Here is a 15,155-nt window from a genome sequence, read left to right as displayed (position 1 = left end):
TTTTTAGTTGTAACTGCTTGAGGTATGTTTTATGAATTAAGTGACAGATTTGTTATCCTTTATTAACGATGTACTTTGTTGGTCAGCGCTGGGCTGACAAAAATTTTTTCTTGCTAATAAATTTAGTTGCCTGAGGCAAAATCTGCAACTTGGCACGGCAGCTTCCTTTGTCTTTCCCCTCAGAGAGCTCCGAGAGGGGAATCCTCAGGAGGGAGCCCTGGTCTCTCGGAGCTGTCCGCACTGGGACCAGGGCAGGACCTTGTCCCCCTGACCTTGGCAGATCTAGGCCACAGCCCAAAAAGGGCTTCAGCCACAAGGGCCTCCTGGCATTGGCAGAAGCCCCCAGAGCACCTGGAGGTGGGGGGGACTCCAGAGGGCAGTGCCTGGTGCAGGTGTTCCTGCTGTGTTCTTCCCTAAGCCAGTTTTGCCCAGAACAAAGCAGGCATACTCTGCCCATAGACTCCAGTGAACAGCAGTGCCTTCCTTACCAGCAAGTGAATTCCTCCACTCAACTCTCTTAACCCCTGGAGCAGGGCTTTGGCCTCAGAGCCCATTAGTAAGAAGCTTAGGAGAGAAATCCAAAGGGACCTTGCCTCAGTCACTTCCAGAAGGCTAGAGAGTCTGGAGAAAACACAGTTCCCCAAGGTCCCTTCCCAGGGTGGAGGGCCAGGCCAGAACCCAGCTCTACCCAAGAGAGGACACTGGCCGCAGTTTCTGATTTTCTGCTGTCCCTCACCCCAGCACCACAGGGAAGGCAGCAGGTTGATTCTGGTTTTAGCAAGCGCTGCAGATCTGAAATTTTGGTGGAGATTTTTGGGGGTGGGCAGGGGGTGGGACAGGGCTCATTAGGAGATCAGGGGTTGGGATGGTAGGCAGATTGCGATTGGACCCAGCTCAGTACCTGTGTTTAAACCTAGCAGGGGCCTGAAGAGCATCTGAGCTGAAGGAAGAGGCAAGTTGTTCTCAAGCATATAGAGAACAGTATGTGCTTTTCTTGTAACAACAATGCCTCTTAATCAGCCTTGAAAGGACACAGCCTGGGTGGCAGTTCTGTGCAAGAGTGGCAAGGCTCGTTTAGAGCTATCCGTCTCCTTACTGCGTTTCCTCTGTCACCAGCGCCTGCATTTTTGCAAGCAAACAGCTTGTCCTTAGAGCCAGTCCACCCTCACATCAGCTGGAGAAATAAAAAGGAGATGGATCTAAGATAGATCACAGGTCCTCTGCCCCCATCACTTCTTTATAACAGGCAGGGAGTCCTGTCCTAAGCATACTTAAGCCCTTTGGGTGATACCAGACCAACCACTGTCTCTACCCTGACATGGAAGCCTCCTAACCAGCCCAGCAGCCCCACTTCTCATTGCTGCACTGGCAGGAGGAGGAAGACATGAGGTATATTTATCTACTCTCACGTGCGGATTGTGTGACTAGAAAACTGCCTTACTGTGTTCTTGATCGGGATTGGCGAGAGAAGGGGAATGTTAACAACTGACCTTTTTCTGCCATATGTTCCCCACTGGCTTTGCGCTCAGGCACAAAGAACTGTCCTTTCCTGGGAACTGATTCCAAGTCATGTGCTTTATGCTTCAGGTGTGGAAAGTGACCTGACTCCTTGGCATCCTTTGGAAATGAGGTGTCAGCCCTCGGCGGGCAGAACAGTATGCTGGCACTCGGGATTTCCCTTCTCCAGTGAGACACACGGGTTCAAAAGTTATGCCTGACCATCTCTGCCTCCCATGGGATGCCTGAGTTAGAAAGGGAGCAGGAGGGCTTCCCTGGTGGCACAGTGGTTGATAGTCTGCCTGCCAATGCAGGGGACACGGGTTTGAGCCCTGGCCCGGGAAGATCCCACATGCTGTGGAGCAGCTGAGCCTGTGCGCCACAACTACTGAGCCTGTGCTCTAGAGCCCGCAAGCCACAGCTACTGAGCCCACGTGCCACAACTGCTGAGGCCTGCGCACCTAGAGCCCGTGCTCCGCAACAAGAGAAGCCACCACAATGAGAAGACTGCTCACCGCAATGAAGAGTAGCCCCCCGCTCACTGCAACTGGAGAAAGCCCGCGCACAGCAACGAAGACCCAACGCAGCCAAAACAAAGTAATTAATTAATAATAATAAAAAAAAAAGGGAGCAGGAAAGTGTATTCTGCCTAGCACGGCTGTTGGCCTGAGGAGAGAACGGAGAGACCTGGTGGCAAATTAGCCCTCATCTGCTTTAATCCATCCCTTATTTACTGGAGAGTTGCAGGGGGTGGGGACTGTTGACACTGATGTGGCCCAAGCTCGCCTCAGGCCAGCGGCCTCCCCAGGACACCTGATTGGCCCTGGTTGAAAATCTGGGGGTAGGCTACTCCCAGCAGCTTGAGAGTGGGGGTCACACAGCCCGAGTTCCCTCCCCAGGGTCCTGTGCACCAAGGCCACCCCTCACCACCCACTCCTGTCTGCTCAGTGATGCTCAATGCTGCAGCTCATCCAGATACTGGGATTATGAGCCCGAAATAAAAGGGGGCTGGGGAAGACCCTCCCCTCCTGAAGGCACATCGGGCAAAGTACTTTTTTGTTTTCTTAACTAAACCAGCAAATAGATCTCAGGCTTCCTTCAAACTACTCAGTCCACCTTGACAATCACCTTTGAGGCCCTACACTTGAGTTTAATGATGGGAGCTGCCTGCAGCATCTCAGGTCCCTGCACCCATCGGGGGCTCATGGCTGAGGTCTAGATGGTGGTGGATTCCGGGGAACGTAACTTGGGGGTCAGACACTGCCTTGGGACAGAGACCTCCTGTCACCTGACCAAGGTCTCTGGGGCTGGGATGAAACCATTGGAACTGCAATAATCTCAGGACAGGTGGCAGTTGGGTTTCCTAGTGAAGAGGTCCTCAGGGAGTAGAAGAGCAGGAAGTGAGCCTGGGAGGATAGAATAAAGAAGAAGGGTATGGGTGAAAAGAAAGCAAACCATGGAGGGAGAGGCAGAGAATCAGGGCTTGGAGAGAAGCATCAAATACCTGCTAATCGGGATTGTGGCCAAGAGGAACTAAATGACCACAGGTCAGGCCAAGAGGATTGACCAGGATTTCTCAAATGAAACTAAGGAACCACCAGGTCATATCCTTTGGGCCTGCTGAGAACTCATCAGGCCTCCTCCCCCTGCCTGTGGCCCACTCTCTGATTAGCCAGTGCCCGGGCTAAGAGAAATGACCCAGCCAACTCACCTTGGAAACCTTAACATCCCTCCAGCCAACAAAGACCCTCTTGGTGGCCCTGCTCCTACCATGTGCCAAAAAACCCCAAGCCCCACTCACCAAGTTCAGAGAAGTTTAAGAAAAGCAGATTATGCATAAACATTACAGATTTAGCATTTCCTGGCTGAGATTTTGAGAAGGAGCCAGGGAAATTAAGCAGTCCCTCCCATGAAGGAGCTTCTCAGGGGGAACACATGAAAACAATGGGACATATTCGGGGAGCAATGCGTGAGCACATGCAAAGGACTGTGTGAGGGGTTAACTCCATAACTGCAAGCAGGACAGTCGGGAAAGGGTCAGCCTCCCTGCATCCCCTTCTGGGTCACCTGATAACCATTCTCAGAGCTCAGGCATCTGCTGGCAGAGCACCAAGTACCCACCTGTCTGTGTGTCCTGAGGCTCCACACTAAGTTTACCCAAAGCTAGGCTGGAGAATTCCTGAGATCTGGGCCCCCAGCACACCCCTTCTGGCCTGCTGTTGGTCCCCTGGAAAGCTGGGTGCTGTACTTCAGGAGCGTCTTTACCACTCTTCCAGGCCCCCTTCCCTTCCCAGACATTGTCATTCTCCCCCATGGCTTCAAGTGCCACCTTGGAGGCTCATGACACCTAAACCATCCCATCAGCCCAGACCTCTCCCCCAGCTCCAGAACTGATTTTCCAACCCGACTGAATGTGGTTGTCCCATAAATTCTCACACTCAACACGTCCGATGGCGACTTCATCTTTCCCTTAAGCCTCTCCTCCAACATTCCCCCACTTCAATGAACAGCACCGCCCACGTCGCCTAAAGCCATCCTGCTGAGTCAAATCCCTCCTCTCCACCCCACACCCACCAAACTCAGGCATCGGGCTCTGACGCTTAGAGAGAACACGGCAGCGTCGTTTTGCCCTCCTTCGCCTATCACCCACTCCATCACCAGAGCCACATCCCAAAACAAAACTCCAATCACCAATGTACAATTTAATCAAACAATTAGACTAAAAGGTGACTTAACATAAATGCAAAAGCATCAGAAGAAAACAGGCAAGGCATAGCCCCCAAACTCACAGCCAGCCTTTTGTTGCATATTAAGAAACCGGGGTGCCTCTGTACAATGCAGTATTGCAACTTAACTTCTATTCACTGAAGACTCTCGAGAAAAGATGAGTAACTTTACAAAGTTGGGTGTGGGCAAAATGTTTAATACAAAGCAGTAACAATAACAAATAAACAATAAAAAATTCATTTCTCCCAAGCAGACAACCCCCTTGCTGGGGTTGCAGCAGTAGCAACACGGCCAGTGGGCGTGTTCCCCCCACTGGTTTGCACTGTGGGGCTGCTTTGTGATCTAGACACCAAATCCCACTAGGCAGAAAAGCACAATACAAGCCCACTTATTATCTTCAAGATGAAGGAGCAAATATAAAAAGGCAACCAGTTGCAAACTTCCTCACTAACAGCCAAGGATGAAAGAGGCTGTCAGAATCTAGAGTTTTTCTCTCTACCTGGCCTTAAAAAAACAGGAATTAGGGCTTCCCTGGTGGCGCAGTGGTTGAGAGTCGACCTGATGCTGCAGGCGACGCGGGTTCGTGCCCCGGTCGGGGAGGATCCCACATGCCACGGAGCAGCTGGGCCCGTGAGCCACGGCCGCTGAGCCTGCACGTCCGGAGCCTGTGCTCCGCAACGGGAGAGGCCACAACAGTGAGAGGCCCGCGTACCGAAAAACAAACAAACAAACAAAAAAAACCAGGAATTAGACACCCTGGTTTGACAGCAGCACAGGATAAAAACTTAGAATATTTGTCTAAAGCCTAGCCCTTGCTATCTACCTGATCTTCGGCAGGCACCGAGCCCCTGACTACTTGCCTGGTCTGTTTTCTCACCACCTAGCTACAGCAGCATCACACTCGAGTTGTTCCCTCTTCCTGGCATGCCTGTTCCGTTGTCCATCTGGAGAACCCTTACTCATTAAGAGAAATCAAATGTCTGCTCCATTTATGAAGGCTTTACTGACTGTGTGACCTCTGGAGACCACTTCCTCCTTTTCGCTCCTCCTTACCGTGCAGAAACATGTTAAAATTCCTGTAACTCCTTAGCTTACAGATCTGCCTCCCGCTGTAGACTATAAGCCCCTCGTGGGCAGGAACCATGCATCTTCATCTTCATATTTTCAGACCTAGCTCAGTGCCTGATCCAAAAGAAGTCTTTAACACATGTCTACCCCACTATACAGAGCCCTTGGCTTTTAATTTTTAAGCAAACCATTCAAATGATCCTAGTCAGGCTTCCCTGGTGGCGCAGTGGTTGAGAGTTCGCCTGCCGATGCAGGGGACACGGGTTCGTGCCTCGGTCTGGGAAGATCCCACATGCCGCAGAGCGGCTGGGCCCGTGAGCCATGGCCGCTGAGCCTGCGCGTCCGGAGCCTGTGCTCCGCAACGGGAGAGGCCACAACAGTGAGAGGCCCGCGTACCGCAAAAAAATAAACAAATAAATAAATAAAGATCCTAGTCTTGGTGCCCCAGAATCTTGGTTCCAGGGTAGCATAGCCCAGCAGGGCTAAGAGTGTAGCTGCATGAACAAAATCATCTGAGCTGAAGGGTACTAATCACTGCTTACCCAGGTTCAAGTGCAGGGCCTTGGGAGGAGAGGAGCAATGTTCATATGTGGAAAGACAACTTCAACAAGAAAGAAAGCCCAGTGAACTCTCTCTCGATTGTGTTGACAGAGAAAAATGATGGCAACACAAAACTTTGTACCAGCGGAGGATCCATAGATCAACATCGTTAAGCTTTGAGACATGCATTATTTCTTTGCAGCAAATTTGTCTTCCAGATTCTATTTGGCTCAAGCTATGTGCACATAATAAAGGATGATAGGTATCTAATGTTGGGCTTAATGAAGCTTGGCTGTAATACAGACACCTGGGCAGGGCAGGAAGTTTCCCTTACCTGGCACAGTCCTGGGGTGCCTGCCTAGGTGGCTCCTGCAGCTCCCCTTCCTGATGTTGGTGGAAACCAGGACTACAGAGAGGCCTTGACCCAAGGCTGCCCCAGCCAGGTCAAAGCTGGAACGGGCACTGGCAGGTGTCCTATTTCTCAGCCCTTAGTCCACAGCCTGGAAGTGACTTTGGCATAGCCACCTGCTCCCCTGGGCCCTCCTTTACGGCTGGCACTGACCTGGGAGCTAGACTCCAGCTACCTAGAAAGGGCAAAATGTGAAAAAGGGGAAACGACAAAGATGGGGGTGGCCCGGGAGAGGTGGGGCAATCTTTCCATCTACCAGAACACTGGCTAGTGTGAACTCTGCTGCAACCACAAAAGGGGAAACCATGCGGAAAGGGAGCAGCATGCTGTGACCCAGGTTATAGCAATGAGGCTGGAGAGAGGGGATTCAGAGCTGGAAGATGGCTTAATCCCAAATTTCCCTCTTCCCCTTTCCCATTCAGCCATCTGCTTTCTTACCATAGTCTTGACCCCACTGCTCCTCCCCAGACCCCAGAGTACCTCCCCATACTCACACACCATACAACACCTATCCCGTGAGATCCACAAGTCATTTGCAACCTGTCCCACTCTTGAACGCCAATTTCTCCCCCCGACCAGATCGCCCCTTTCTGTGTCTCCACATAACCTTGCTTCAGAGTCTGGCCCCTAATTCCATTTTCCATTTGTCCTTTCCTGGCACCAGCCTCCCCCGAGGGGTACTTTCTGCGGGCCAGGGCCGCTTCATTTCCTATACCTTTAACAAACTACACGTGCGTATTAACGTGCGGTGACAGCATTTCCTTGTCTCTCTGCTCCCGCCCCCGGAGGCGCCGTCCATTGGCTGCAGGGTTCCTCCGTTCTTGCTCTAATTGGCCTCGCTCTTGGAAAACTCTGACCAATGGCATCTCGGCGCCCGGCTCCCTCCACCAACCCTGGCTTCCTATTGGCTCCCATTGGCTCCGAGGACTTGGGGCCTGTGGGCCTGGCTCGGCAACTGGCAAATTCTTCCTTGCCGGCGTAGATTCTCGGGCTAAGAAACTGGTTCCGAACCCAACGGAACCCAGCGCTGAGCGACGCCGGGTCACGTGGCCTGCGGCCCCATGACGTTCGGGCTGCGAGGCGTCATCGTGACGTTCGGGCGACCCGCCGAGTGGCCCCGCTGCCTCCGCCACCTGTGCAGTCGCGGTGCTGTCATGGACCTGGGACCGATGCGCAAGAGTTACCGCGGGGACCGAGAGGTGCCGCCGCCCCGCAGTGCCTCCGCAGGGGCGGGGGCACAGGGGATCCTAGTCACCTCCGGAGCGGAGGGGAATGGGAGGGATAACCTGGGGTTTCTGGTCCACCCCTTGGGGCTCGGGGTCACCTCCGTGGGAGAGGGGGGTTCAAAGACGATCAAGGGGGAAGGTGTTCTGGGGAAGCGAGGATGAAGGTGGACTCCAGAGGCAGCTTGTCTTAGGGGCTCAGGACGCGCGCTCGGGGATCTGCCTGGATATCCTGCAGGTCGCTCCGCGCACCCCTTGGGCAGTTTACTCACCTCCCTGGGCCTCAGTTTTCTCACCTGTGAAGTGATAGTACTGACCTCACGGGGATATTATGGACTTTGATATTTGAAAAGTGCCTAGACCAGTGATAGTTAGCTTATAAATGTTTGATAAATAACACGTGGGGCAGGAGGACAATTTTACGCAGGAGGGGAGGAGAAAGCTCCTGGCTCTTACCACCTTTTCCCTCCTCAGGAGAGAAACCAAGATAATTATTTTGGAATTGGGGCCCAGGGCCTGGTTACCAAATCTGGTTGCATGTGAGCATTTCCAGAAATGCATGCTAAACATGCAAGTTTTCATTAAATCTCAGACCTACTGAATGAGAATTTACAGGGTGGAGCCCAGGAATCTGTCTTTTTTTTAGGCTCCCCAGGTGATAGGTTTGACACCCATGACATGAAACCCTGATTTGTCCATCAGTAGGTGTAGGACCTATTCACCTTTTCATGTTTTTTGTTATGAGATAGTTGTTATGTGGACTAAATGAGTTAATGTTTGAAAAGTGCCTAAAACAGAGACGTGTACACAGTATGCACTGCATGTGTTTGTTAAGTGAAATAAAACTCTCCCTTCCCAGGCGTTTGAGGAGACTCAGCTGACCTCCCTAAACCCCATGAAGCAGTTTGCTGCCTGGTTTGAGGAGGCTGTTCAGTGTCCTGACATAGGGGAAGCCAATGCCATGTGTCTTGCTACCTGTACCAGGTAGGCATAGCTGTGGGCCCTTCTGAAGGTGGGTACAAATGAAGCAGGAAACTTAGGAAGCTCTCAATTTGATGGATGACAACTTTATGATTCTGGTTGTGTTATTAACGTGCTGTGTGGCCTCAGGCAAGTAACTTGTCCTCTCTGGACCTCAGTGTCCTTACCTCTAAACCAAAGATTAGACTTTACTCAATTCCATTTCAATGATAAAATGTAGTGCCTCATTCATCTCTGCCCTTGATGCACCCACACCCCAATACACACACCTTTGTCTCCCGCATCTCCCAGTCTCCCCAGTTCCCATCTGCTCTTTGAGAGGTAGATCTCCTGGAACCTCTCCATAAAGCCCTCTTCCCCTCTTGAAATCTAGCACACGTGCTTGTTTGTGTCATTCGTTTGACAATAAATCATAAACCCCTTGAGACATCTCTTATATTAGCCTCTTATTCAACTCTGCTTGTCCCCCACTCACTAAAGCATAAGGCCTTGAAGGCAGGGCTCTTGTACTGTGCCCCCAGATATCCCCCAGAGCTAGTTTGCTTGGGCCACCATAACAAAGTACCACAGACTGGGGGGGGCTTAAACAACAGAGATTTATTTTCTCACAGTTCTGGAGGCTAGAAGTCCAAGGTCAAGTTGCTGTCAGAGTTGGTTTCTAGTGAGGCCTCTCTTCCTGGCTTACAGATGGACACCTTTTTTGCTGTGTCCTCACATGGCCTTCCCTTTTTGTGTGCAGGGAGAGAGGTCTCTGGTGTCTCTTCCTCTTCTTATAAGGACACCAGTCCTACTAGATTAGAGTCCCACTCTTACGACCTCATTTAACCTTAATTATCTCCCTAAAGGCCCTACCTGCAAATATAGTCACATTGAGGGTTAGGGCTTCAAAACTGAATTTTAAGGGAACCCAGTTCAGTCCATTACAGAGCCCTAGGCAGTGGTGTCATACTGCACCTCCAGGACAAACTCCCGTGGGCAAGTGGGAATGGGCAGCCTGAGTGCACAGACAGTGCAGAATCAGGGGGTACAGGTGTAGGGGTGCTCAGACATCCTGTGGGAAGGGGCTCTGACCACGGTGCTCTGCTCTTTGCCGCAGAGATGGGAAACCGTCCGCCCGCATGGTGCTGCTGAAGGGCTTTGGCAAGGACGGCTTCCGCTTCTTCACTAACTTCGAGAGTCGAAAGGGACAAGAGCTGGTGAGGGTTCACGATAAATCCTTCCTGGGCCTGCAGGGTCCAGCCCTGGCTCATTGGTCACCTTCTCATGCCATAACTTCCCCAACCCACTTGCCGGCTGTGCTCAGGCACCATCCCACCTGCGGGCCTTCGCACTTGCCCTTCTCTCTGCCGTGGATGAGTGCTCTCTGTAGGCACTCCTACCTCCCCATGTTTACCTGAGTAGCTCCTGTTCCTTTGGGTCCAGCCCCACGTTACCTCCTCAGGAAAGCCTCTGGACTCGCAGGCTGAGTCGGCCCCTTGCACTGTTTGCAGTCATTATAACTTGCAACTTTCCTTTCTGCCATTTTTTAAGTTTCTAACCATGCATGTATTTATGGGATTATGTGATTAATGTTTGTGTCCTCTGCTAAACCGTAAGCTCCTTGGGGTCAGAGGCTGCACCTGTGGTATCTCTGTTATACCCCCAGCACCTCTCTTGGGGTTGAGCACAGAGTTGGCACTTCGTATGCATTCAATTCGTGAATCCAAAATGAGTACCCTTCCCTGAGTCCAGTGCAGCCAAACAAACATTTCTGAGGATTTGCAAATCTATGGGTGAGAGAAATGGCAAGCCTCACTTTGGAGTCCATCTGGCCCATTTACCGTGTGAACCTGGGCACGCTACTTAACCTCTCTGAGCCTGTCTCCACAGCTGTAAAAGTAGGTGTGAAAATGAGACGTTAAAAATGAGACGTGGGCTTCCCCGGTGGCGCAGTGGTTGAGAGTCCGCCTGCCGATGTAGGGGACGCGGGTTCGTGCCCCGGTCCGGGAAGATCCCACGTGCCGCGGAGCGGCTGGGCCCGTGAGCCGTGGCCGCTGAGCCTGCGCGTCCGGAGCCTGTGCTCTGCAGCGGGAGAGGCCACAGCAGTGAGAGGCTTGCGTATCGCAAAAAAAAAAAAAAAAAAAAGAGAGACGTTACAGTAAATGCATCTGCAGTGGGCCTGCGCGATGCGGACTCCCTGCCTTCCCCCCATGCTGGAGGCTTCCTCACTCCTGTCCTGATGACTGTCTGTGGATTCTATTTCCAGGACTCTAATCCCTTTGCTTCCCTTGTCTTCTACTGGGAGCCCCTAAACCGTCAGGTGAGTGTGCATTCCTGGGACAGACTGGGGTGGCCAGGGGTGGGAAGGGCCTGAGTTTATGAATGAACCTGGTGAGGGTCCCCAGGCTGGGCAAACATCCTGCCTTTCAAACGGCTCTCACTTAGCTGGGCTAGCTGGAGTCAGGCGTGACAGGGCAGTGGATAAAGAGAAGAACAGAGAGGACTGGGGCCTGTACTGGTGGGGGCAGCAGGTGGCACTGAATGCCGTCTAACCAGGACCATCCCTGTGCAGGTGCGAGTGGAGGGTCCCGTGAAGAAGCTGCCCGAGGAGGAGGCCGAGTGCTACTTCCACTCCCGCCCCAAGAGCAGCCAGATTGGGGCTGTGGTCAGTCACCAGAGTTCCGTGATCCCCGATCGGGAGGTGAATGGGGCTTCTCCTTAGTCCTCTGGGTGGTAGTGCTTTGGCTCAGCCCCAGAGGCTGTTCCCAGGGGATGCCAGGGCCCTCTCTCTCCAGCAAAGTAAAATGGATGGTCTCCCTGGGGGACGTGGATTTGGAGAGCAGGGAACAGGCCTCCTGTATTTGTCTGACCCTCCTGTTGGACTGTGCCCCTAGAGGACAGAGGCCAGCCAGCCTTGCTCACCAGTGTCCTCAGCACCTGGCACAGAGCACATGCTCAGTAAGTGGTGATTAAATGAATCACTGACTGGGTCTGGCCCTTCCTCCATCTCCTTCCCCTGGACAGTATCTGAGAAAGAAAAATGAGGAACTGGAGCAACTCTACCAGGAACAAGAGGTGCCGAAGCCAAAATACTGGTGAGTGATACCTGGTGGTCGTCTGGAAAGGGACACTGGGACCCTCGTGCTTACTTAAAGCCACCCTGTCCATGGAATTACAGATCTACTCCTTCCTGGCAACCCGTGTTTGATGCACGCCAGCAACTCCCTTCACGAGGCACTGGGATGGCGCGGAGGGTGGTGGGGTTGCCTGGCTGGAAAAACGCGCAGAGCACCGAAGCCTCTGCTTCTCCTTGTAGGGGTGGCTACACCCTGTACCCCCAAGTAATGGAGTTCTGGCAAGGCCAAACCAACCGCCTGCATGACCGGATCGCTTTTCGACGGGGCCTACCGACAGGAGACTCCCCCTTGGGGCCTATGACCCACCGAGGGGAGGAAGACTGGCTCTATGAGAGACTTGCACCCTGACCCCCCGATCTGCTGGCGCTGACGGGAGCTGTGATCTGTGCTAAGAGAGGGTGTGGGATCAGGAGCCAGGCCCTTCCAAACCCAACGCATTTCCCTTCCCACATCTTATATTCAGGGCCCTTCAGAGAGTTCTCTGTAGTCAGCTGGTCTGGTGGAGTCTAACCTTGGCATGGACAATCACAAATGTAAAATAATCCCATAATTATTCTTGACCTTAACTATGGTTTATTGGAATAGCTCCCTCTAGGGGTAGCATCTGGTGTGATTCCCTTTCCTGGTGACAGGGGTTGGGCCCACAGCAGCCTTGTCTGTTATCACGTGACAGTCATACCGGCCAAAGCCCATTGGTCCCAGCAGAAGCGCCTGAGCCAATCTAGCCAATTGGTTTTTCATGTCACCAATTTGAAATTTGAAACAGGGACTCAGAGCATAGGAGTGTTTGTAGCCAAGTCAATAATGGCCGCCTAGAAGCAACAGCCTCTGGGTGCTGCTCTTGCAACTCCCTCAGCTGTCCCTGGATCCCTCCTTCCCATGTCTGGGTTGTGCAATTCCTTCTCCTACCTCAGAAAACCCATTATCTCTTTAAAAACAAAAATTTTTTTTTCTGCTTAAACGAGCCATTATCTATTTGCGTTGCTTGCAACGAAAAGAACCTTAACTAACTCATTTACTAATAGGATATTTTTATACCACTTACCCAACTGATAGCTGCCTTCCATTATCCGAAGCACAGCAATGTGGAAAAGAGACTAAATTTATTCTCTGTAGCTCCAAAGGACCCATAGGTGGAAGCTGCACGGAAGTAGATTTCATCTCAATGTGGGAAGAGATTTCAAACAATTGAGGCTGCCTAGAAGGGTCTAGGTTAGGTAATGAGTGTTCTGTCACTGTCAGGAGTTTTGTAGAAGGGACTTGTGCTGGTACCTATGTGTCAGGAAGCTTTTCATCAAGCTTTACTTTCCATATTTGGTTATAAAAACTATATGTATGTGAAATACATATATACATACATTAATATGTATTTTACTTTCCAGGTATAAAATTAAATAATAGAGATTCTACTTTTCTGACACTCACACATCCTTTTACCCCCCCACCCCCACCCCCGACCGACGATGACTCCTAGATCACTGGTTTTCATCCTCACTGGAATTACCGAGGAGCTTTAAAAACCTGGTGCCCGGTCCCACCCTCAGAGATGATTTGACCAGTGTGAGTGCAGCCCGGACTTGGGGAGGTTTAAAAGGTCCTCGGGAAATTCTGTGCAGCCGAGGTTGAGACCCCCCCAGTAGTAGATGCTTGCTACTTGCAGTGTGGTCCACAGGCCAGCAGCACCAGAATCACTTGGAAGCCCAGCCCAGACCCACTGAATCTCACTCAGCTTTCAACAAGACCACCCCCACCCCAAGGTGACCCAATGCACCAGCCTCAACTTCTAAACCAACCGCCTCCCGCCCTCACAATTGGATTCTTCAGTCACCCTGGGCTGCGGCCTGTGCTGAGCTGTAGTATTTGCTTTCCTCTAGCCCAAGTCTGGTGACCAGGGACAACCTGGATGAGTGGCCTACAGGCTGCGCAGAGGAGCCAGGCTGGGCAAATGTTTGCTGTGACTAAGCTAGGATCAGAGAACTGACTATTTGTACACATTGGCCTTGAGCTTGCTACCCTGTAAACTGCTTCATTCCACTGCATGGGCGTGTGCTTCCGTGTCTGTTACTGACTGCCTCCTCCAAGGGCGGCCCTCTGGGTGTTGGCCCCCCTTAAGCCTGAGTGCAGGAAGGCACAACAGTAATCCTGTGGCCACCTGCAGGAGAGGGTGCTGGGGTGCCCTTCCCTACCGTGTCCTGTTTGCATTGTTGGGGGCTGTGTATCCCCCCTGCTTTGGGCCTGGTCTCAGCTGTTCCTTTCCTCTCCTCTGTCTGACAATCACTGTGCCAAGTCTATAATAAAAGCTCGTCAGCCACGCATAATATTAATGTTCAATCTAGCCTGGTCTCATCCCCACCCCCCAGGATTGAGGGGAGTTGGGGAATTAAGCAACTCCTCCCAACTGGCTTCTCCCCTCCAGGAGGTTGGGCGTCCAGCAGGGGGAGCCCGAAGCCCAGGGTTGGCCCCTCCTGGGCGGCGCAGGCCAGTTCTGGTCAGCCCTCCCTGCCTCCCCCTTTCCCCTTTTCCACCCCTGGGTCTTGTCCCAGTGAAACTGTGGTCGATAACCCATAGCCTCTCCTGGCCCTCTCCCATATTTGCACCCTCGCTTCCTCCTCCTCCTCTTCCGGCCTCATGAAAACTTGCAGCCGCCTTGGCTCTGACTCCCTGGGCAGCCAGATCTCCCTTTGGCTTTTAGTACCTCCCCCCCACCCCCATTCATCCATCCCCCAGCTTAGGGATATATGTGGAGTTTCCCTGGAAGATTCCGCGGACATCACTTTGGGCTGTGAAGTGGGGTGTCAAGCATGGGGCAGGGGGGCCTGCAGACTCTCTCACCTAAGAGGGGTGGTGGTGCATGCACTGACAGCATGAGATAGAACCACGGGTCAGTGGCCCAGGGCCCAACCTCAATCCCCTTGCCTCAGGGAACCTCAGGATGGCTGAAGTGGCAGGTCCCTACGGTCTGGGGTCACAGGGGACACTCACCTTTGAAGCTGGTTGACTTTCCCTCACTGGTTCCAGAGTCTGGGCGGCCCCATTGGATGGTGTCGCCTTCCAGGATCCCGAGGCCCAGGCGTAATCCCACCTCCCCTTCTGCAGAAGGTGACTGTGCTCCCTTCCCTGTTCTGAGCCTCAGTTTCCCTTCCCTAAGCAGATAAAAATCAAATGTGGAAGGGGCTGTGTGGTGCAGCAGTCACGTGCACAGCTCTGGCCTCTGTCCCAGCTCGGCCACTGCAAGCCCTGACCTAGGGCTAGTGACTTGACCTCTCTAAGCCTCAGCTAATGCACCTGGAAAACTGGAAAACAGTGATAATGACAGCACCTGTGATGAGAGAGTTAGAGGACCCTCGTGGAGGACTTATCACAGGGCCTGGCCTGTTAGAAGCCCTCTGTGAGTGTCAGCTGCTAACCCTAGGCAGAGCTGCAGTCCTGGGAAAGTCAGCTCCTCCATGGGAGGCTTTATGGACTGAGTGATTGATGGGACCCTAGAAAGTTCCATATGGTGGGGAGGGATAGGGGAAGAGGCTTTGGGGAAGGCAGCACACCTGAGCCCGCCTTCCCTCCCTCCGCCCCTGGTCTCCCACACTCATCCTCAGA

The 15,155-nt window shown here is 52.6% G+C and overlaps 1 protein-coding gene across 2 annotated transcripts; it reads left to right on the top strand.

Annotated features, from left to right (window-relative positions):
- Positions 1–7,127: 7,127 nt before the first annotated feature.
- Positions 7,128–13,879, top strand: PNPO (pyridoxamine 5'-phosphate oxidase). 2 transcript variants are annotated; one of them, XM_059047126.2, is made up of 7 exons: positions 7,128–7,440; positions 8,324–8,448; positions 9,542–9,641; positions 10,691–10,744; positions 10,997–11,125; positions 11,449–11,519; positions 11,741–13,879. In XM_059047126.2, exons 1-7 carry the CDS (start codon positions 7,303–7,305, stop codon positions 11,907–11,909), a joined length of 786 nt encoding a protein of 261 aa, XP_058903109.1. In that variant the 5' UTR covers positions 7,128–7,302; the 3' UTR covers positions 11,910–13,879. The 2 variants fall into 2 exon arrangements, with proteins under 2 accessions (XP_058903109.1, XP_058903110.1); XM_059047127.2 differs by having other exon boundaries at positions 7,155–7,440; positions 10,997–11,089.
- Positions 13,880–15,155: the final 1,276 nt, after the last annotated feature.

Source organism: Kogia breviceps, chromosome 19 (assembly GCF_026419965.1).
Source record: "Kogia breviceps isolate mKogBre1 chromosome 19, mKogBre1 haplotype 1, whole genome shotgun sequence".
Classification (NCBI taxonomy): Eukaryota; Metazoa; Chordata; class Mammalia; order Artiodactyla; family Physeteridae; genus Kogia; species Kogia breviceps.
This window is presented reverse-complemented; position numbering and strand designations above follow the sequence as displayed.